The sequence below is a fragment of the Agelaius phoeniceus genome, chromosome 3 (genome assembly GCF_051311805.1).
Source record: "Agelaius phoeniceus isolate bAgePho1 chromosome 3, bAgePho1.hap1, whole genome shotgun sequence".
Classification (NCBI taxonomy): Eukaryota; Metazoa; Chordata; class Aves; order Passeriformes; family Icteridae; genus Agelaius; species Agelaius phoeniceus.
In genome coordinates this window covers 108,696,198-108,720,802 of record NC_135267.1, presented here as the reverse complement: position 1 = coordinate 108,720,802, position 24,605 = coordinate 108,696,198, and the positions used below count along the sequence as shown (strand labels likewise).

General features: G+C 40.9%; 1 protein-coding gene across 3 annotated transcripts in view; it reads left to right on the top strand.

Annotated features, from left to right (window-relative positions):
* The first annotated feature begins 9,743 nt into the window (after positions 1–9,743).
* KIF16B (kinesin family member 16B) overlaps positions 9,744–24,605 on the top strand; it is a 140,274-nt gene continuing 125,412 nt past the window's right edge. For all 3 annotated transcript variants that reach the window (XM_077176115.1, XM_077176116.1, XM_054630512.2), the window contains exon 1: positions 9,744–9,891. In XM_077176115.1, coding sequence (XP_077032230.1) covers positions 9,845–9,891 — 47 coding nt within the window. In that variant the 5' untranslated portion in view covers positions 9,744–9,844. The remainder of the gene's footprint in view (positions 9,892–24,605) is intronic.

Sequence of the window (24,605 nt, the reverse complement as noted above, 5' to 3'; positions counted from 1 at the left end):
CTCATTTTCCTGAGCAAGTGTCAGGAAAATGGCTTTCCAGACTGCCTAAATCTTCCATTTCAGCCAAGAGGAATCTGTAGATTTTTTGAAGATGTGTGGACTGCCTTTCAAGAACCTCCTTAAATAGTTTTCTTATGGCTATTACCATATTGAGCAGCTCAGTCTTCCACCATCCTTCTTCCTAGGGATTACAGATAAAGCCTTATCTCATCGAGGCAGCTGACCCATACTCCACTCTGTTTTTCTGCTGAATCTAATGTTAGCATTAAATGCAACAAGATTTCATATAGTAGTGTATTAGGACATAAATGTGCTCTATACTGACTCAGAATAACCTCTTTATTTCTCTCCAAATTGCTTTATCCAGGGAACTTTATTCCAAGAATGTTATTTGTCTCTTTTTCCCAGTGGATATTGATCAAATTGCACTGAAGTCAGTACAATGTTTCTCAGTGCTTTTCTGTGTTTTACCTTTGGCTTTTCATGAACTTGTATTTTCCCAAGTTTCTTCTTATTTTATTCTAAGCTTGCCTATGTCACTTGCCTTCATTTCCATTGGAAAAAAAATGAGGGAAAAAATACCAGGGAACAAACTGGGTGTAAAATACATGCAGAGATAATTTTGTGCCCATGGATTTCCAGTGTCCAGCCTCAAACATTCATTATCGGGTCCACTAAACCCACAGTGAATATAACTCACTAATTCCTACCCTCAACCTCTCTGGCAAAGGAAAAAGAAATTTCTGCCATGAGAAGGAAAAGACACAACATTGGAAACACAGAAGAAAGGTTAATTATTATTATTTTCTCATGTGCCATCAACCAAACCTTCTTTGGCCTCCAGGAAAGCTTCTGTTCATGCCACTCATGCAGCCTGATGTCTTCAAAGATCCATGAAGACCAAAGAACATTTTCCTGCCTGAAATCTAGATACCCTGGCAGCAAACATAGCTGAGTTCCTGGGTTTGACATGCCTGACAGGTGCCCTTCACAGCCTTTATCTCTTGCTGGGGATGTCACCACGAGCATTATCTGTTTTGCTTTTCCAGATGGAGAATGAAGAAATGGCTCTCAGTGCCAAATTCTCTGGTCCTCCAGCACTGTGACTTGTTGGGGCATACAAGATGGCAATGAAGGTACTCAGTCTCATGTCTGGCTGGAAAATCTGTAAGAGATTTCTCTGGAAGAGACTTTGCAGCCTCCAACTTCCTCTGTCCTTAACGCCAATAAAAGTGATAAAGAGGTGCTTGAGTGAGGAGTAAGGGGGAATACATTGCATGTGTTTTAAAAAGCCAGGAGTAAATGGCTGTTTGTACACAAGGCATTTCCTTGGCCTCATGGATAAAACTGCACTGGCAAATCCAAGAGCTTGTCCCTGCCACAGCCTCAAAAAATACAGCTGTTCTTGATCCCTGGTAGTGACATGTTAATGTGTTGTGTAAATCCCAGGGTGCTGCCAGGAGAACATCTCTGAACATGGCACTGCAGTAATTCATTAAACATTATTAGATCTTTCTGCAGCTTGCTTGCTTGCTTATCAGGCCTTGTCATGTTTTCTTTTGGACACAACAGATTGCCTTGGTGTTAATTGAATGATGCACCAGAAAAGAGCAAAAGAGAGAGCTCAGAGACTGACACTGTCCATGAATTGTAAATAATAAGAACTTGATAAGAAAAAAATTATCAGAACATCTCCCTATTATATTTAATAACAAAACAACATACTGCTATGTTCTTGGGTGATTGGATGTTCTTGGATGGGAAAATTAATGAGTTGAACAATAGACAATCTCATTTCTCTTTCCAACTGTGCAGAAATTAAATGTCAAATACAGCCACTTATTCTTCATTTCCACTTCTCTGTAGTGTGCTTTCCCTTATCAGGCTCCTTAACTTGAAAGTGAAGCAGGAGTGGGGACAAAATCAACTTCACTTCTAAGAAGTCAGAAACACATTTAAAATGCTAGAGTGTACTCTGTGAAGCTCAGAGTGCTCTTTGTAATGAGAAAAGTTTCTGTGTAGGGCAAAATTCTGTTGTGCAAGGCCATCTCCCATGAATATTTTGCAATAAAAATGTAGTGGCTGTATTTCCACAGCTGGAGTTCAAGGTGACAGTTGTGTGTCAGAGGAGTAAGTTGTCTCCTCTAGAATATATATCTAAATGTGGGCAGTACATTTGTTTCCCTGTTATATACCTTATTTGCTTATTTCCCCATGAAGTATGTTTAAAATGCTTTGAAACTGAACAGAAGAGGAAAGCACAGCAAAAGGAAAATTAGCCTGTAGAAGAGTGAACGAAGCAATTATCAGGAGATCAAAGCAGCAGAGGCAGGCTGGTGACTTTGCTGTTCAGTTCTAAGCTTTGGCTGAAGCTGTTCTGGTTCAGTTCTGGATCAAGCCTAACACAGCTTAGAAATGATGATTGTACACTCAGTGGTTTGAGTCTTTGCTAGGTTGATTCCCCTGATCCAACTCAAAGGTTATTTGAGTTATTATATACAAACTCTCCTTTCCTGTGGTCCTGCAGACCAAAGAAAACTTTTAGTGTGGACATTGGTGTTTCTCAATCCTGCTACATCTGCACCTCAGCAGCTTCTGGGTCCTTCCACAGCAGGGCAGGGAGTTGTGTCTGCTTCCTCACCCCAGCATTAAACCTGCATGGTTCTAAAACCTTTGCACCCTCCCTCATAGCTCAAAGGACAGTCTGTGTAAGGGGGTGCCATGAGGACAGCTTCCAACACAGCCAGCCACCTCCCTGTACCTCTGGCCAGGAATTTGGAGGGTCCCTGCACAAGTACTATCTGCACTGGGAACAGGCCACTGTCTCCTGTACCAGCCTCTCATGATGCAGTATCCAAAATGTTTGTGATGGGCTCTCCAGGAAGGGATGGGCCTGGGAAGCCAGGCAGCATTCACTGCTCTCAGCATGAGATCTCATTGTGAGCTGTGAGTGGTCTCCCTGCCAGGCACAGGTGGAACGGTCACATCCTGGATTTTGTTATTGCCATTATAATTGTGAGTGTCAAGAAGAGAGGGAAGCAGAGCTGTTACCATTTAGTTCAAGCTAACATCCCCAGCTGTGGCAGGCAGAGCACTGGCACACTGCCTGGCACTGCAGTGGGTGCTGCTGCCAAGGGCACTGAGGCCCTGCCTTGTCTCCTGCAATTCCTGCTGCTGCTCTCCCTGAGCTACTCCCAAGGATGGTGCTGGCAGTGCCAGCTCCAAGTGACCCTCCTGGGCTGCCCCAAAGTCCTCACTCCTACCCACATCCTCTGGCAACACCCTGGCAGCTGGATTGGCTTGATGTCCAGGGCATTTCATTAAAAAGAAAAAGACAAGAGCAAGAAACATCCAAGTGGGAAAACCCAAATCCCAGCACTAGTGGCAGCTCATTAAAAATACACAGCTACCAATGAGAATTTCAAGCTGATGGCTTTATGCTTATTTACTTGAAATTGAGTGCTGAGAGCTGCTGGAAATGAGACATTTCTACTTGTTTAATGTGAATTTGCATAGTACTTTGTTGAGTTTGTAATACCAGGATATCCTTTAGTTTTCATCCATCAGATGGCTGCATTTGGGCTTTCAGCTGGGAAGCTGTAGTGAAGCCCTGGCCTCACTAGGCCTGGCAGAGGGCCACTCATCCCCTTGAGAAGTTATCTGTGGCAAGCTCCTCTACTGGAATACAAGTGTGAGTTCAAAAATCTACAAAAGTGATTTGTGCAAAGTGGGTAGGAATACAGGCTGAAATCTGGCTTGAGAATGAACTCAGGAAAGCAGACTGTGTGCATGGACTAGAAGGACTGTGTATGTGTGCTGCTGGAAATCAGCCATACTGTTTGTTCCTCATAATTTTGACAGATTGGAAAATCAGAACAGTCCAAGAATGTCACCATGATATTTTCTAAAAAAATCCTCTTTGCCCAGGATTTTCTCCTGGGAAGCTGAGAAGCCTCAGAGAGGAATGAAAACAATAATTATCTGATTGCTGCCCCTGTGTTTGCTGCTTTGGAATGTGGCTTGGACATTGTTTACCAACAGATGAATGTTTGATTGGTTCCATGTGAATTGTTTTTAATTAATGACCAATCACAGCCAGCTATTTTGGACTCTCTGAGTCTGTCACGGATTTTTATTATTCTTTCATGTGAAGCCTTCTGATGTATTCTTTCTCTATAGTTTAGTAATATAATATAATACAAATATAATATAATATAATATAATATAATATAATATAATATAATATAATATAATTAATATAATATAATTAATATAATATAATTAATATAATATAATATAATCAGCCTTCTGAGAACATGGAGTCAAATTCTCATCTCTCACCTCATCCTGGGGACCTCACAAACACCACACAAGAAGAAGGAGGATTCTTCTGGCTGAGATAAAAGAGTTTACAATCTGTTTCAGCAGAGACAGCAGAAATGACACTTGAGTCTTCATGGCACCTCGGGTGTAAAAAGCTTTGCAGCAGCAGGGTTGGAGGACGATGCTGAGCAAGTGTTTTCTCCAAAGGACTCCCAGGACTGGAGAGATGAGTAACTTTCCTGATGAATTGATCCATGACAAGGTAATACCTTCCATGGAGGACTCTCTTAATCATTCTAGCAGTGAGCATTGACCTTTCTGCACTAAATTATCAAATGCTGATTTGCCTTTCTACAAACTGATGTGGGGCTGATGTTAAGCTCCAGCCCAATGGTGAATCCCATGGATGGGGAGATGCCCATCCTTCTGTCCCCTCCCTGCTCTGCCAGCTGGAAGAGGATCTCAGCAAGCTCAGACAGAGGTCCTGAACTGTGTCTCCTCCTTAGAAACATATTTCAAACTGTGATAGGACAGGAGTATTATAGCAGGTAAGAGGTAACCATATGGCAAGTCATTAATTCCTGTCCTTCCAGGCTATTTGCATATGGATGCAAGGAAAGGCAAGTGGTCATTGTCAAGGGGAGTGTGCATCAGAGGGGCCTCAATGGAAGACTTAGCATCACCCATTATTAGCAAGGTCCAGCATTTCATCCATCTTGTGTGCTTGGGACCTGTTTTGCAATCCCAGGAAAGGATGAAAAGTGCCTGAAGGTGTTTCTGAATGTGCAGGTGCATTGTAAGGGCTCAGATAAGAGCCAGAAGGAAAGGCAGGAGGAGGTGGTCAGAATCCAGTCCAGTGCAGCACTTCTTGTCTTCTTGTGAGCAGGCTGGAGATTCACAGCAGCTCCACAGATCCCACCTTTGAGTCTGAAGATAATTTCTACTGCAGGTGGAACTTGCTTTCTCAACTCCTAGTGAGGGGTAGCAGAGCCTTTTTCTGACAATGCAAGGAAAACTTGAAATGCTTTATTAATTTTATCTGAATCACAGGTTTATTAAAGACATACCAAAGGAGCAGAGGAGTATTTGGCATGTGTCTTGAGTTTGGTTAGGATTTGGGTTTGTAATTCTGCCAGGTGTTTCAGAGTGTAAAACATTTCGTATTTAGAAACTGACATCTGTATTTTTCACCAGGTTTTTAAGGAAAGGAGGTTGAGGCGCTTTGTGTGGGTACGTGTATTTACATACCTTTATATTGTTTTTTTGGGGGGGCTGTCTACTTTGACCTTGTCTTGGGCTGATTTTATGATGGTACTCTATTCACTAATCATCTGCTCCATGCCCAGAAATGGTTGTAGTGGTTTTGAGGTGGCTCTGGGGATGGATGTTGAGCCTTGGGGCTCTGGTGGGGTTTTTCCAAAAGCCTTGCTCCTGAGTGTGCTGGGTGCAGTTGGGACCAGCAGTACTTTGTTGCTTAGCTAGCTTGGTTTTTTGTTAGCTCAGGCAAGAAGGTTTTTTTTTTCCTTTTCCCTGTTTTTTTTCCTTGAACTGTTTGGTTTGGTTTTGGTTTTGGTTTGAGATCAGAATCGATGGAAGAAGCGTTGGCCATGGACCGCTGGAGACCTGAGAAGCTGCTTGGCCCGGCCTGACCTCAGAAAAGCTGACCCAGCCCAAGAAAGGACCCTAAATCCAGCAGCTTCACCTGCTGTGAAGAGGAGACCAACATCAGAGATTCACCAGGTTCCCATCTGTGTTTTCCCTGAGCCGCTGCATGAACTTTTTTTCCTTCCCTGAGACAGAAGCCGCTGCCATTTTGTTCTTCCCTGCCACGTGGCCAGCCTTTATTTTTCTCTTCCCTGGCAGTTTAGGTTTCCTTTTGTTGTGATGTGTGTGTGGAGTAAAGTTCTGACAATTCACTATTCAGCATTTATTCTTTTTTTCCCCCATGCTGTGTGGGCACTTTGTCAATAAATGATTGGTGTTTTTTCACTTTCATCCACTAACATTCATTTCTGATCCGTGGGAAGAGATTGCTGAAACCCTTTTCTTTAGAGAAAACACTCATTCCAGAGCATTTTCTCCTAAACTGAGACCGATCTATGTCTAGAAGGCTCAAAAATAATCCTTTCTGACAAGTTTTGTAGAAGCCAGGCTGAGAACAGTGACTTTCCTACAGCCTCAATCTTTAGAACATCCACTGAGCAGCTTAACCACAGGAAACAGCTTAACCCTAGGAAAGCAGCCTTCCTTTGAGTCCTCCTCTTGTAAAACTCACTTGACCCTGACTGAAATGGCAGATGGTGTGTAATAATTTCATGGGGAAGATTGAACCAGTGAGAGCTTCAAGCAAAGTTCAAGCAAACTCATTGTTGAGCAGGAGAAAGACTCAGTGCTGATTGCATCCCATGGACAAGGCTTCATCCACACTGCTGGACCAAACCAGACTGGGTTTTACTCTCCACAGTCTGCACACAGCATTCATGTCCTGGTCTGGTGAAGGAAAGAACTTTCTGAAGTAGCAAAGCATGGAGAATTTTAGGAAGATGGGAAAGCCTGGGGATATTTTACTGCTTCATGCCAGGTGTTGTGGGTGCCTTAGCTGGTCCAGCTCCAATGGGCACTCATTGTGGAAGTGGAAAAGTGTTTTCTGTGAGTGTGGGGAAGCTCATGTGCCCTTGATGGCTGGATGTCTCAGAACACAGCACATGGACATGTATTTACTGAACAAGGTGTATTTCTTCAAAAGCTTTGCTAAGCAGAAGCAGGGAAAGCACAACAGTTTGAGAGGAGTTACTTAATGCTCTGGAGCTTTAGCTTTTACCATTGCTTTTATTATTTTATCTATTAAGCATGTCTGGACATCTTTTTTACTGATGTACATGCATGCTTTATACGTGCATGTTTTTATTATACAATTTTTAGCTTATTTTTATATTTTTTTAATGTGTTTTTGCTATTCCTTGTCAGCTTATTGCACATCTCCCAGAGTCCTCAATGAAGTTTTTAATAGGCTTAAATCAGTTTGCCCAGTGCATTGGTGGGAGTTCACCTGCCTGGATGTTTGGCTGCTGCAGTGTTTCAGCTCCTCTGCTCACTTGGGTGACTCAGTCCTTGGCTGATTTTGAAGCAAATATTGCTACTTCTGTGATTTCCCAACACCCCTGTTCTTTCTCTCCACTGTAACACCTGTCTGACATGGCAGAGCTGATCCCTTCCTCCTGTCATCCCTGGTACACAATACTCTCACACTGCTGCCAAAACTTCTGACTTGCCTCTCTTTCCCTTGGAGTTTATCTCAGCAGCACAAGCTGTCTCCTCCCTCCTTGCATCTTTACCCTGTGTTTGTCCTTTCATATCACTGAAAACCTCAGGAAAAATCCACATTACAAATTCACTGCTTTCTTTTCCATCTCCAAAACTTCGGAAGAGTTTTTAATCTCTGTCTTGCAGGTCAGAGGTCCTGTCTGGCTGTTGAAAGCCTCCTGGATCTCCAACAATGTGCTCTGCTCTCTCTCTCTCTCACTTTTTGTTCCTTTCTCTGTCTTTCCTACTTGGCCCTATATTTCTTCCTCTTTCTTCTAAGCTGCTGCACCAGTTAGACTTTCTAACTCCTGGCCCCTTCTTGTTCTCATTCCTCCTGTTTCTTGAGAAAATTGAATATATCATAGTTTCTGGTTTGCTATAAAATCACTTCTTGAACTTGACCTTTCTATTCAAATGTCACCTCAACTCTCAGTTAATCTGTGCCCTGCTGGGGTCTGGGGACATCACTTTTATGCCTTCTTTCGTCATCCTCTCTTTTCTCCAGCCCCATGGCATCTCTTTTTGTCCTGGTTTGCAGCTGTCATTTAGTGTTTGATAGCCTTCCACCCCATCCTCTTTGACCACCTCCACCAGTCAATCATCCTCTAAATTTCTTCCATCCTGGCTGTGTTTCTCTGACCCTGGTTCTTCTTGCAGACCTCTGGACTGTAACCATGGGGTCTTTCTGTCTCTCACTTTCCCTTTCCTGCTCTCCTCCTTTTCCCAGGTCAAGTTGGTAATCTCTGAGCCTTGATGGGGTGGTTGAACTGGGTGTTCTTCAGAGGTCCCTTCCAATCCTAGTAATTCTATGATATATGCAGAAACATATAGGTGTAAAGGACAGAGAGAGACAGAGATAAATAGAAATATATAGCTATCTTCCTCATCTATAGATAGAGGTATATATAATATATATATATGTTTATATATATATTTATATAATATATATGCTCTCTATATTAAATATATCTAAAAAATATATAATATATATATTTATATATGTTATATATAAAATATATATAACATATATATGTTATATATACTAACATGTATATATGTTAATAAAAATAGATATATTTATATATATATTTTATATATATATAAAAATAGATATTTTTATATTATAAAAATATATACATATATATTATATAATATATATGCTCTCTATATTAAATATATATAACACTATATATAACAAATTCTCCCTGTGTATAATGGGGAGTTATATATATATATGTATATAAAAATATACATACAGAGGGCTGTATATGTATACATATATTTACATATATGTGTATATGTGTGTATGTATATGCATATGTGCATATATAACCAAGAGGTTTCCATATATAACCCAAGAGATTGTAGCCAGGTGAGGTTGACCCCTTTAGGGTCTTAAGCCACACCAGGGGAGGCTCATGTTGGACTTTACGAAGTTTCTTCACAGAAAGGGTGATTAGACAGTGGAGTCACTGTCCCTGGAAGTGTTTAAGGAAAGATTGGACATGCCCTGGTCTAGCTGACACAATGGTGTTTAGACAAAGGTTGGGCTCAATGATCTCAGAGGTCTTTTTCAAACAAATTGAATCTGTGATTCTGTGATATATATGTATGTGTCTATGTATATGTATGTATGTATGTATGTGCGTATATATGTACATATATATATGGATATATGATATACATCCATATATATGGCTATATATATATATGTATGCATATGTCTGTGTGTATGTGTCTATATATGTATGCATGCGTGTATATATATGTGAATATATGATATATGTGCATATATATCACTATATATGTATGTATATGTATGAACGTGTGTGTATATATATGTGTGTATATATATGTGTGTATATATATATATGTATATATATGTGTATATATGTGTATATGTATGTATGTATGGAAGCATACACTCCTCCAATAAATAAACATCCTGCGGTGGGTGGCCCTACGGAGAAATTCCCCTACGCCCACCCTCGGTTCCTATTTCTGCCCCTCCTCTCAAAGCTCCTCCTCCTCCTCCCCCGCCCCAGCGCGGCCGGGCACACCAACGGGGAGGGGCGTTTTGTCCCTGCGCGGCCGCCGTACGGCGCGCTGGGGCAGGCTGGCGGTCGCCATAGCGACCGGGCCTAGGCTGGGGGTGGCCTCGCCCGGTGGAGGCGGGCGGGCGGTGCCGAGGGACGGCTCGGGCCGGCCGGGATGAACCATGGCCTCCGTCAAGGTGGCCGTGCGAGTGCGGCCAATGAACCGCAGGTGAGTGTGGGGCCGCCCCGGAGCCGGTGTCGCTGACAAGGGGTGAACGCTGTGTCCCGGCTCCCTGTCCCGGCGGTGACAGCCGCACCGGGGGCGGAGCTCTGCCGGGAGTTCGAGGGCTCTGCCGGGAATTCAGGGGCTCCCGGAGCTCGGCCGAGCCGCTCTGCCCAGCTGGAGCAGCTGCTGGAGCTCTTCTCCTCCCCGGGAGGTTGGGAAGTGGCTCCCGGTGGAGCGGAGAGCAGCGGGTCCTTGCCTGGGAAGTTGCTTTGGTCCTTCTACATTGCTCTGGTCCTTCTGTAATGACGGAAAAGTTACTCTGGTGAAGATAGAAAACTCTGAGAGGAGGGACCTGCCAAGGATGTGTAGTCAGGCTTCTGAAATGTGAAAGAAACCTACTTTATCTGGAAACAGCAGCCTTTTCTACCTGCTTGAGAGAGAGAGATTGTTGTCTAGTTCTTTGGGAGAGGTTAAAGGTTATCAGCTTATTCTCAAAATATGTATACCTATCTATATATGTATATATCTATATATCTATCTGTATGTATCTATATCTATATATAAGCCAGGCAGTCTGCTGCATTTACTGTATGGACAGGAGCTCATTACCCACTTCCTGAGATGTGTCTGGAAAATAAACACCGTTTTCTTTCATAATATATGTGCATAATATGCACGACAGAGTTAATGGTTCAATTTAGGAATAGTATGTGGAAAATTCTCTGATTCTACTGCCAGTGCTCTTCCTCTTCCCTTGTTCTGAATTTGTGTAGTTAGTTCAAAAGAAAAGTGGTTTAAAGCCCAGGCAGCCCATCAGGCTCCTGCTGTTCCTTTCACTGGATGTGATTCAGGTGTTTAAAACACACAATTTGCCACATTCTGAAAGCTGCTCCATATCTTGTTGTTTTCAGCGAGGGAAAGACAAATCTTATGAGAATAGAGCTGATGAAGGTAGGAAGGGGAAAATATTGCAGGTTGGTTTTGAATAATTTAGGTGGTTGGAGGTCTGGGTTGGTGAATAATTTTGTCACACCCTTTTGCTTCCCCCTGCCCTCTCTCTTGGGTCTAACCATGTGGTTCTTAAAAATTTTAAAAATTATTCTAAATATACACTCCACTTTTCCTTCAAGAATCTCTGACAACGGTTAGCATAGGTCTTCAGGGTATTAATAAGATTTGTTATGTTCAATGTTTTGGTAAAATGGAGAAGTTTTGCAGGAGGAGTGCACCTGTGATCTGCTAAAAGACAAAAGAGACACAGGAATGGAAAGCACATGGCAGAAGAGAGGGGTGATAATTGTGATAGGCAGTGGAAACACGGACTGTGAGTGTAAATTTGCAAGTGTTGTGGTAAAGGAATATCACACAAAGGCTCTGGACATGGTGACTCTGTTGCATGTGGGAGGATAACTTGGATGTGACTGGATCTGAGCATACCATGAAAATGATGGAAAATGAAAATGATGGAAATGATTTGTGACACAATGGAAAAGGGCAAACCTAAGAGCAGGGCAGAGAGAGGCTGGGAGTGGTGCAAGGGGCAAGCTGAGAAAATGGTTTTTGTCACAGCTGTGTGGCAGCAGGCAGGCTTGCTCTGAAAACTGGTGTCTGACCATGCAAACTGTGAAGAACCTACCAGTTTAAGCTGCTAAAACCTTGGAGTTTATGGGATGCTGTTAGGTGTTTATGAAACATTATAAGGAAGCTGGATTTAGTGCCCTGGGATGTTGCTTTTGAGTGTTGATTTTTTTTAGAGGCACAGTTGGTGTTTGGTGTGGGACCCAGCACTGGAGTCACTGGTGTTCCTCTCTGTCAGTCACTGCTGGACTTAGGCTGGGTTTTGTAAAACTACAAAAACCTAACCCTAAGCCTAAGCCTGGGAGGATGCAATGGCTTTTCTTCTTGCAGTAGGAAAGGCATGCTGAACTGCAAGCTAGGAGCAGTAATTATATTTTTCTTAGTGGTTTCTCAGAATTGTTAGAATTGGAAGTGGCCTCTGGAGATCATCTAGTCCAGCCCCCTGCCAAGGCAGGGGCACCTTGGCAAGTGTTCCCTTGCATGTGTCTTCTCTCAGCTCTGCTCCCTTTGCCTCTTTGGGTCCCTGGAGAATTTTACAGGGGAAAAGCCTTTCCTCCTATTCAAAGGATCTTTACAGCCTTGTGTTCCTTCTCCAGCACTACATTTCAAAATCCTTACCATGACACTGCATGGAGTTAATTTAGTTAAATATGCTTTGGTTTGTTTGAAGTTTAATAATACAGTGCAGCTTATTTTATGAGTCATTTTTAATTAGAGAAGGCACAGTTGATGAATGGTTATAGGAAGACTCCTGCATTATGGAGCAGTTGCACTGTGTGGGGTCACAGCACTGCTAATTGTGTGCTAAGTCATGAACAAGGATTTTGGAATGAAACGTGATGGGGAGAGGGTTGTTTTAAGGATTACTTACTGTTCTCTTGCTTAGCTAACAAACCTTTTTGCTTTCTTCTTCTGTGATTTATTTTTAGTCTTCATTTTCTCTGACTTGGCCTGTCAAGTCCTTAACTGTTTAAGTCCTTAACCATTCTTCTTGGAGTAACATCCCAAATTGTGTTATACTGAAATATTTTGATTCTATCTCTGCATAATGTAATGAAAGTGTGTCTAATGGCTTTACAGTTACTGCTTTGAAACCAGCTGTACCATGAGCTTAGAAAGTCACTTGGTGAGTCTCCAGCTGTCCCTTGGTTTCCCCCATTCAACACTGAATTGCCATGACAGCCCTTTAAGTCTGTCCTTATTGCTGTAACTTTCTGTAAAGGCAGCAAAAAACCTTCAGCTGGCTGAAGCCTTGGTTTTTGTCATTGGATAGAAGGGGAGGGAGCTGGGGTGCTTGGTATATTTTGCTTTGGTAAAGTAATGGATTTGGTCACCATCATTTCTAAGGTTCATTTCCCAACACAGTCACTAGAAACATTCCTAAGATGGGATTGTTGAGAAGTGTAATTAGATTTGAGGCACTTTTTGCTCACATACTGAACAGATGACTGTGGGTGACTGGTTACTAGTCACTGTCTTCTGCATAGTGTGATATCTGAGATTCTGATAGGCCTCACCTAATTCTGGCTCTCTATTTTTTATTAAGCATAGCATCTGCACAGTTCAAATAAATGCACTGCTTTATTTTCATCTGTTCACAGTCTTTAAAAAAGAGAGGGAGAGTAGTATTTTCTTGCTTCCATTTTGTGTCATGTTTCTTCTTTATGTAAACTAGAATTCAATTAGTGTTTCAGTTATCAGTGTCTTGGTTTGAGACAATTTAAAGAAGAAGATGCTGGAATGAGTTATCTCCTTTATGATTCCAATAATCTCTATCCACCAATAAGAAATGAATACTAAGAGGGGAAAGTTAAAAAACCACGGTTTATTTACAAACTGGTTGCCAACAGGTAGGAAAAAAAGTAAACAGCTGCTAAATATCAAACTGCTAGACCTCGCCACCCCACTGGAATGTGAAAAACACCAATCACTTGTTTTTAAAATTTTAAAAGTTTAATAGAAATCAAATGGTTATAAAAATAGTAATACAATTAGAGTAATAAAAATTTGGACAATTTGGATTAGGACAATATGAGACAAAAACAAAGAATTAGGGACAGTCCGGGTACCTCTTTCTGGGCAAAATAAGCCCAAAAAAGGACCCACGTTAACAGAGGATTAACCCTTAAAAGCAGCAGCCTGTTGCATATTCATACACCTCATCCATTATGCATAAATTCCATTCAAACACAGGATTCTGTCTGGTCAGTGTCAGCTTCTTCCTCTGAATCCTGATGGCATCACCTGCCTGAGCGGGGCAGGAAGAAGTTCGTTTCTTCTGATAATGGAGCAAGAAATTCTCTTCCTCTGAAAGACTGAGGTGTCCTGTGGCTGCTATCTCAGTGCCAGTCCTTTCTTTAGAAAAAAAGTATCCTACATAGCATAGTTTCTATTTAACTTTTTATTATAACCTAAAACTATATTTAACACACTACTTAAGAAAAAAAGATAAAAAAAGCTTTAACTTGAGCAAAAATCGAACCGTGTGTGAAGCAAACACCACGCCGTGCAGAGCCATGAACCTGGGTGGGCAGCTTTAAAAAATGCCTGCTCCAAAAGCCAACTTCCTAAAACTCCCAATCCCAACTTCCTAAGCCCCCCACCCCACTGAGATTCCCAGCTGCAGGGCCCTAAAGATCCAGGAACAGATGGATGAATGTAGATACATGTATAGAAGCCTACACTCCTCCAATAAATAAATGTACCACCCACTGCAGTCTGTTTATTTATTGAAGGAGTGTATGCTCCTCAGATAGGTACAGGGTACTTTATTGTGGAGGGGTAGAATGTAAGAAAATAAAGATAGTGCAGAAGGTAGTCTCACCCCTGAGGAGTTGCAGCTGTACCAATCACCAAAGGTGAGGAACAGGCCTGCCCTTAGTAGGCCACAGCTGTGTCCAATAATGATGAGTGCTACAAAAGAGTGGGTTAGCTGGGTGAGAGCAGAGTTGGAGTTTGTTGGCTGTGCTGTGAAGAAGAAGGAGTCAGTGCTGTGAGGAGATGCCTGTGAGAAACCACTGAGAAGGTATGGGCCTTTTGAAATAAGATGATAACACATTATTGTTATGAATCACCCCAAGACAGTCAGTTAAATAAAATCATCTAAAATATGCCAAATAAGAAAAACTGTTTTGATATTTAGTAAAGGATATGTCAACTTGATTCTTCTAAATATTGCCACTAAATTCTTGTGGCTCTCAATTTCTTACACCTGATAGATCTGTTCTGTTTGGCTTTTAATTCATGAAATGATAGAGGGATGCAAGCTTTTTCAGATTTTTATCCTGTTTCCTCTGTTTCTTGTATTTGCATAAACCAATTATTGTCCTTAACTGGTGAACAGACTTAATAAGGGTCATGTGCTGCCCTTACCTGCAAAGGTGCAGCTGACATCAGAAGATGGGTCTGCATTGCAGTAAGTTTTACTCTGTGCTTACCCAGTGCTCTCAGCATGCTTAGATGTTCATTTAAATGAGTTGCCTAGACTTTTTTACAGCTCTCTTCTTACTGCCAGTATGATGAAATAGAAATTCTAATTTGATTTCATGTTTAAATGATCAGGGTTTTTTCCCCTGGATGTACACACTCCTTGGATTTGCTCTCCAAACAGAGGTGACTAATGGCAGGAGTACCTGTCAGACACTGTAGTGCTCTATGTGGTTATGCAGCCATTCACAATTATTGCATGAGGATTAAAAGGTTTTCTCTTTGGTAGTGGGGAGACAGAGAAAGTATGTTCTATTGCACAAAGACAGCTTTTGAGTGACTCTGGGATTTGTTTGGGTTAAGATCTGATACTTTAATCCACAAATACAGTCTGTGTGATTATTCATTAGGTGTAAGGTTGGCCCTCTTGGATAACTTCTGAGTTACACCTGTAAGTCTGAGCAACTTCCCTGCATGCAGGGCTGGAGGCAGAGTACCTTGGGAAATCTACAACCAATATCTTATCTTTAAAACTATCTGCTTGCACAATCCAGGCTGTAGTATCAACAGCAGAGTTTTCAATGGCTCAAGCAATGAGCCATTAATAGAGCATTGCAAAAGACAGAGATATAAAAAAGCTGTTTTGTTTCACAAGGAACTTGTGACTGGAGTGTTTTTGTAGCAGGAAAAAGAAATAAACAGGGAAGAGCCAGCTGAATTCTTTGTTTCTATTCTAAATGTTTACAAGTAGTTTAGATAGGAACTTACTGGGAGTATGAAATTTATAATTAAATAGCCATGCTTTTTAGAATTGAGAAGGGAAGCAAAAAAACATGCATGGAAAATGTATTATAAGATTGTTAATGTAGGGAAGAGGGAATGAATTGGTGTCTCAAATTATGAGTTTTTAACTACAAGTTACTGTATATTTTTCATTTTCAAGTTACTGTGTACATTTTAAATTTTCATAAGCTTATAAAGAGAGAGTGTTTTGACAAAATGTGTATAACATTAATGTATCACAGATGAAATGAGGAATGATGGAGTGATTAGAAGGAAGGACTCATAGCTAAATACCATATCTGTCTCTGAAGTATGCAGGGAAATTTTTACTGCAGCTGTTTCCAAACACTCACTACTGGTTGTTGCTCTTTAGAGGTGTCCAGAGTGATCTCAGATAACGTAACTCACAGCTTAGATATGGCCAAGTGTTGCAATACTGTCACTTTCTGAACTACTGTACCAATGAGGATAACCCTTTTATCAGTGAGCAGAGTTTGCTGTTTCCTCTGGTAACTGTTTGAACTTCCATTTTAATAATGGTGTTTGATTTATAATCGTGTACAATTCCTCTACTCTAGAAAGAAGTTGAAAGATCCTTAAGCATAAGGTGAGGCTCTGGTGTGCCTGGGGTGAATGTATATCTGTCCTACCTCTGCCTTTTTATGTGGTTGAGTTTGAATCCAGTAAAAATTTACTTTGATACTGAGTTGGCAAGATGAACTAACTGTTCTGAATGTGGCTTTTTTACCTTGCCACGTTTTGTGTTCAGAACCTTGAACATATTTCATAACCTCTGGCAGAATTTTCCTTGTTTTCAGAGTAGAAACACTTCTCTCCCTGAAATTAACCTGTGAATACATGTACATGCAAATCCCTTCTTCAGTGTGCTGCTGCTGCTGTTGTTGGCACTGGATCAGTGCATAACGGTGTAGACTGATCCGTGCTCTTGGATCATGTAAACTTGGTACTGAGAGTGCTTGAAGGCTGAAAGAAAAAGTGTTCTTAGTTTTGTAAGATACATCAAGAAATGTTTTTACTTTCTGTCTTTCGCCTCTTCAAAAGGAAGGAACTGTAGGAAGAGTTTTATTCTAAAGTATGGTCATGAATCTTCTCAGGATAGATCCTCTACTGCAGGGAGGAGCAGAGGAGTGAACAGCAGCCTGACAATGTCCATGACATCTCTCCTTAATAATCCCTACCTGGTACTTTTTCAGCTGTGGGTTACACAGTGGGGAATCTGGCCTGTGTCTTACCCTGTAGGTGAAATTAGATGATTTTTGTGTGGCCACATATTCAAGATGTAAAACTTGAGAGTAAAGAGAGGTGAGCAGGACATGCAGATGGACCTGTTCTGCAGGGACTGTTGCTCCCTGGTTTTGGTGGTACTTGATGTCAGACATGGTGAGAATGTGTTATTTGAGAGCAGATATCAGCAATAAATTATGACATAAACACTTGTGATTAGGTGAAAATGCTGTCAAGGATTGTAGAAGTCTCAGAGATGGTAGTTTGGCTGTTGTTGTTGCTGCTGGCTGTCATTCTGGAATGAAGATGCAATTGAGTGTTTGCTGGGAATCATAGATGCTGTATATTGTGAGGTATGGTATCTAGACAGATCATATATTTGAGAAAGGGGTGTAGTAAGCTGGGTTATAAGGCTGTAGACAGACCATTAAAAATGAGGAAAGGCTGGAGAACCTGCTCTTGAAGCAACAACTTGCTCACAGCAGAGCATTGACTCAAAGGACTAGAAAATTAAAAAAACAACAAAAAAACCCCAGAGCCTAGTGATCTTATAGAAAAGTGTTAGTTGTCATATATAAGAATAAGAGATGTCAGAAATCTTACAATCAATACATTTTAAGGCCTTTTTTTTTTGTATGTGTAAGAGTAAATAGTGATATCTAAATAGTTCAGGTCTGTTTAAGTAGGAATGGAAAAAGCAGTTGGGAGGTGAGGAAAAAACACCCAAGTTATTTTACTCAGGAGTTTAAGGAGAACATTGCATGTGTAAAGCAGAACAGATGCTCTTCTGAAGAGCATCATAAACTGGAGATGGTCTAAGCATGTGTTTGGTAAGGGGTGGTAGGACACAGTACTGGACAGCTGGGTTAAGGAGCAGGGTCTGAGGAGGGTGGGCTTTGCTAAAATAAGGAGTTAAGTCAAATAGAGAAACCATCAGCAAGGATAAGAGGTGACTGGGAATTTGGATGCCACAGGTGAGGATATTCTAGAGAAACTTGTTGGACTCTCCTTAGGCTTTTCCACAATAGCAAATGTCAGCAGTGCTCAAGGGAGCTGAAACTTAGGGGTTAGAGAAACTTAGCTGAAAGTTACAGGCTTAGCACTAGAGAATGCCAGCACTCTCTGGTGTTTGTTTCTCTACAGTTTCTCTCTCACCTGTGCTGAAGTACATGGTCTTTAAATGTTAGTGACTTGTTTTCCTCTTCTTTCTATGCCCTTTCTCTCAGTGGTTAATTTTTGGAGGTTTTCTGCTTAGAAGCAATGGATCTGAACTTAGGGGTGAGCTGCACTCTCAGTGTAATCCTTGTTTGCAAATACAGACCCAAGCACTGAAGCTGTGGTTGGTGCTTCCCCCAGTAAACCCCTGTGTTAATATCTCCTAAAATCCTGTTTCTGGAACCTCATTATCTGAATTAAATTGGAAAAGATCAACAAAAATGATGGGAAGTCCTTGATTCAAAGAATATCAAGCTACGTGTATACTCTATGTGTTATAACTACCAGAATAGGTTAGGAGATGCAAATCTAAATGTATTTTCAGGGCTTAAATGCTGAAAAGAGAAATTAAATACTTAGTTATGGCTCCTTCTAAATATCTCTGGAGTAATGGAATGAAGCTAATAATGGATCAGCTTAAACAGTATCTAAGGAATTACTGCTGGTGAGATAGTGCAGGTTGTGTAAGAATCTCCTGAGGCTCAGGCAGTTGGATAGAGCTAATACCTTTTAAGAAAGTCATTGGAGGAAATCATGCTTCAATGGGAAGGTAAGACTAGACCTGGCTGACTGTTAAGTAGCTCCTGTGCTTGCAGTTCTGTCTCACACCTCCTCTTCAGTGGTTGTTGCACAGCTTTATACACAGAAGTGAGAATAAATGGGGTACGCAGTCTTTAAAATTGGATCTTGCTCTTTTCATGTAGCAAAGAAGATGGATCAGGAGGGAGAGTCCCCAAGTGCAGAGCTTTATCCTTGTGTTGGTGAGCAGCAAAACTGGAGAGGACTTGTGTAGCTGCATTTCCCTTCACAGAGAAAAGCAAGGCACAACTTCCCAAGAATATTTCTGGGATTCACATTCTCTGAACCTCAGAGAAAGAAAAAACAATTCTTATCTCATTTACTGCTCCCACGTTGTTCACAAGTGGAATGCATTGTGGAAGATTATTTACCTGAAGGGAATTGGTGAATGGATTCTGGTGTGAATGTTTTGATTCACTGATCAGTGGAATCCAGGTGTGTGTGTTGGGACTGTCACTGACAGTGACAAGAGCTTGTGCAGGGAAGTGCAGTTGAGTGCTTGGCAGATTTAGTTTAGATGTAATATAATATAGAATAATATAGTATATTAAAGTAATTAATTAGCCTTCTGATAAGATGGAGTCCTCCTCATCATTTCTCTGGGATGTCAGGCAAAAATATCTCTGATAGATTTGTCCTGCAGAAGAAGCTCCAATGGGTTTCAGCCAAGCACTGGACTCCCAGTATCCCAGTAACTGAAGAGTGAATAGCTGGGAGTGACAGTTAATCTTCCATAAACCATCAGAAGTCAGGTTAGAGCCTCTGCTTACATGTGCTTATTCTTCTGTCCTCTTTAATGCAAATACTTCAGAAGTTTTTCAAGCCTGTGGATTTGTCACAATCATTACCTTGTTTGGTCCTTCTCCCTCCATAGTGCTGAAGAACAAAGCCTTTCCAATGCCAGTGGGGTTGGAGCACAGTGGTAGCATGGACACGTGTGGGGCAGTGTATTTAGAGTGGCCTCTTGTAGTTTGCAATCCCCAAAACTTTCTGGTCTTAAGCATTTTGAACTTAAAAGCCTGGTTTTAGAATAGTGTTTTCCAAGTCATTAATTTTAGTATTACCAAACACATTGCCAGGTTACATATGCATGTTATATCACTGAAATGATGAACAAGAAAATACTTTTAACTCCTGCTTCTTATTGAGAATTCCCTGAGACCAGAAGAAAAATAGGTGAAAAGTCTCTCTGAATTGTAGCTTTCCTGAGGAATTGAAGTAAGAGAAAAGTAAATCTGTTTGTTTTTCAGGCTTTGTTTATTTGAAATTAAGAGTAGTTATGAAATAAATGGGATTAGCACTCAGCTCTTCTAACCTAACTGAGGCCTTGGGCTTGAAAGACTCTTAGAAGTCTGAGTGTCTGAAAGGCAGGTATTATTGGTGAGAACAGCTGATTGAAGAGCAAAGTACTCTGTTTTGCAGAGGCTATGAGTACAAAGCCAGGGTTATTTACTGAGAGAGGGTTTTTCAGAGTTATTTAACAAAAGGAGGGCATAGATGGCACTCAGCATCTTAATTGCTGATGGGTTGAAGTTCTTATTGTTGATGAGTCAGATACTTCAAATATTAGCTTCATGAAGACTCTTCTCCAAAGAGTTTATACTGGAAATACAAAGCAATAGTGAGATACAGAAACTTGGAGTACACTCATCATTTTTCTGTATGCTTATACATTGGAAAGATATTTGTACTCAGATAACTGAACTCATTTATTGTTCAGTTCAGATTGTTTCTGTGTGTGTCAGTAAAGGAAAAAAATGGCAGTAGAAAAGCCTTATGGATTACTTGAGAAGCTAAAAGAGCCATGAAGTCAGGCACAATTTTTTCCCCCCTGAATTTCTAATTTGCAGACATCCTACCCCAGAAGACAAGGGCACTGCAGGGCAGCTGTGAATTTCTGAATCATGTTTTGCTGTACACAAGAGGTTAAGATAACACTATCTTTGACTTGGGATTGCAGAGCTAAAAGAACCAATTGGAGGAAACAAGACATTAAAAACAAGTACATAAAATATCACATAGGCTGAAATCCAGGAGTCCCATAACCTTCATAGTGGTATAATAGTTACAACAGAATTCCAGAATGTCATTCATATCAACGGTTGTGTTTGAGGTTATATTTTATATTGCTTCTCTCAAAGATGGGCTTTTGCTACATTTCCTTAAAGGCTGCTATCAGAAATGTGTAAGAAGAGGATTCACATGTGGCTATTTTAACTTTAGCTGTGCAGCACTAGTTCCCACTGGTGAGACCATTACTGAACCTGGTCAGTATGCAGGCAAAGCAGGAAAGTTGCTGTTGAGGTAGTCTTCTACTTGAATATTCAACTTTTTCCAGATTATTGGGAGATCATGGCGCATGTAGATACAGTAACTTTAAGTTTGCTGCTGCTTATGATTAAAAAAATTGCATATGTGGCCACTCACCAGTTGCAATTGGAGTTCTTGGAAGGTGGAGCTACCTAAAATAATATATTGTATTTGTGGGGTGTTCTGTGGCAGGAAGGAATGATGAATCTGACTCCATGTTCTCAGAAGGCTATTTTATTATTTTATGATACCATATTATGTTAAAGAATACTATACTAAACTATACTAAAGAATACAGAAAAGATATTTACAGAAGGCTAAAAAGATAATAGTAAAAACTTGTGACTCTTTTCCAGAGTCCCAACACAGCTTTACCTTGATTGGCCATTGAGTCAAAAGAATTTACAGCAGAAACTAATGAAACAATCTCCAAAGACATTCTAAAGGAGCAAAACACAAGAGAAGCAAATTAGATAATTGTTTTCTTTTTTTCCTGAGGCTTCTCAGCTTCCCAGGCGAAAAATCCTGGCAAAGGGATTTTTCCAGAAAATGTGAATATCACAGTATTATTACAAAAAAATTTAAGAAGCAGGTCAGGTACATGATTTAATATAGTGCTCAATCTGTATGTGTTACTGCAAGTGTGCATAGTTTTCCCAAGAACACTGGCTATCATTTGGCAGAAGACAGCACAAAGACACCTGTATGTTCATATTTTGGGGGAATTACTGCAATATATTAAGCTGCTGCTTTTCAGTGTTGCTGGTAAAATTTATTCTTATGGCTGAAAGTGTTTAATCTAGGCTGTCCTTCATACAAGAATCAATATATGTGTACTAGTATAGACTTAGAGATTATTTCTGTTTCATGTCATGTACAAGATTTCCCTTGTGTCTGCATTCTCTGTCACTGGATTTATTGTTCTGGTTTCAGCTGCACAGTGGACAAAGTCCTGGGACTAGCAGAACTCCCTCTTTTAATTATTTTCAAAATTTACCATTTTTTAAAAAACCAGTAGAAGGGAATGGGAGTATCATCATAAATCTGCATAAGCAAATGTTGAAGATTCTGTTGATCACAGAAAACCCTATGCCTGTACAAAATGTGCTTTATGACAAAATTCTCTTTTAAAGTACCAGATAGGTGCAGAGTTTCTGTTTCTTACTGAGACAAATGCAATCTGATCATAAGGAAGCTGTTTCTTTTCATTTCAATTCCCAGGAGTTTTTCCTTCTGTTTTCTTGTCTGGCTGGAAGTGAGGTGAATCTGAAGAGCTGGCACGGCTCATCTGTCAGCCAGCTCAGGCTCATTTAGGGCTTTGGAATCTGTTGGCTGATGTCAGCTGGGTTTGACAGCATAGTAAAGGTCTTGAAGAAAATGAAGATGTGCTGTCAGAGAAAATGGGCAGCTGTCAAGGAGCCTCCAGAGCTCTCCTGAGCAAGGGGGAGGCTGCCACCCTTATCAGCTGTCACTGATACCCTGAGGACTCCTTTCAAACTGAGCCTCAAGGAGTTCTGACTGGAGTTGTACTGCTTGGTGTACAGTGTACAGGTGTTAACTTTAACATGTTCATGTAACATGGCCTCAGCCATTTAATTACAGCCTTGGAGCCATATTATCAACACCATGGCATGACTTGGAGATTAGGATTTGGAGAGATTCATTCAGCTTTGTCCTGTGTTGGTCTCAGGGAGTTTAGGAAATGCTGTGCTATTGCTCTGCTGTGACTTCCCCCCCCTCTCCCATTCCTCTTTGCTCCTTGCAGTGAATTGCTGGATGGCAAGCTGAATTGAGCAATACTAGAGGGGTAATTACAGCCCTGGGCTGGTGTATTTCCTGGTGTCTGTGCCAAGAAACTCGCCTGCTGCATGATCACTTTGTCATTTGGTTAGGGGCCAGGGGATCACGGGTTGTAAATTTCCGTCCCTTGTGATCCTGGAGCTCCACGTGGTGCATGAAAGAGCAGTGAGAACATCCTGGAGGCTGTTCCTGAGTGCTGCTGTGTGAGCAGATTTGGCTCAGGAGGGAAGCACGATTGCTTAAACCATCAAAGCCTTAATTGTGAACCAGTTTTGGCAGCTGGTCTCTTTGTATTATTCTGTGATGGAGGCTGGAATTTGCAGGATCTTTGGTTAGTGGCTGAAGCTCTTCTCTGGATGAGGTAGGGCAAGTGGTTCCTGTGGATGCTGGTAGAGCTGCTGGCTGTTGGAGATTCTCCTAGCCCTGAAGGTTACCCAGCACTGCAGCACAGCTGTTGGCAGCCTGAACCTCATCCTGGGGTGACACATGATGCTGGTGTCTCCATCATCTGTCTTTTTGCTCAGAAATGGGTTCTACAGCTTGAAGCTATGCTCAGAGAGAGAAGGAGTGGAATTTTTTTTATGCTGCATTCAAAACATAGAGATAAGAGTTCAGCTTTCTCTGAGCTTGTGGCAGTGCTCTCTGAGTTCTCTGCTACAGAGAGAGAAACAGGAGTTTTCTTGCTTTTTTGCTGGTTTTCCTTGTTAGCTATGGCAATAAAGGTTTTTCCAGAATTGTTTTTTATGGAACTGTGAAAAATTCTTATTGTGAATACTTTGCTTGTTAAATAAACAGTTTTTTCCACATTTCTCTAAGGAGATTATCTCCCAAACCTGTTGGGGAGCAGTAGCTGAATCCTGCCCTTTAGAGGAAACAAATCTGTCCCAATCCTTTAACTAAGGTGGAACTTGCAATCAAAACTTTTTGGAAGTGACTTGGCCCTGATGAACTGCATTAAATGAGTGCCTGGAAAGAACTGTCATCAAGCAAGAAATTGTTTTTTATGAGATGCTCTTAAACTCTGTATGTGTACAATAAATTATATGCAGCTGTCTCATATTAAAATGAAGCTTGGGTGTTTGATTCCTGTTAATTTTTTCTTCCACTTCATTTAGGTTGGTTTATTTATTCTGATCCTATTATTCCTGTTTTAGGTTGTCCTCTCACTACTCCTTCAAAAATGCAAAATTCTATTTATGAATTGTATTATTGGCTAGTGCTTTCCAAGGTCCTTTTTTAAAACTTTGAAATCCTCATTCTTTAATAATGTTTAATAATATTATCACAAAAATTAATTACTTTAGGCTTCTCAGAATTTTGTGTAGTTTATATATGGGTGTTAGACTTTAAATGTTTTGTACCATTATTGAGTAGCTTTAGCAGAGTAATATGGAGAGCTGGCTAGGTCTGGGAAAGAAAACACTGACATACTTGATTATTTCCCCTTGAATGCCTTAAACATGAAGAAATAAAAATAGAAAAAGCAATAATTCTGGACCAAGGTTTTTCCTGCCTGGAGTCCTCACAGACTTCATGGAGGAAGCAATTACAGTTTGGATTTGAAACAAACTTTTATAGTAGGATTGACCATTTAATTGGGCCAAATTACTTGTTACATCTTTGCTGAACAAATAGCTACAGACAGGTGGAGGGTGTGGAGGAAGCAGGATGACTGGGAGCCATCCACAGGCTGCATTACTGCAATGCCAAGGTCTATTTCCTGCAAAGTAATACCATTGGACACTTTTCTCCATTTCCCTGTTCATTATCTATAGCTGTGT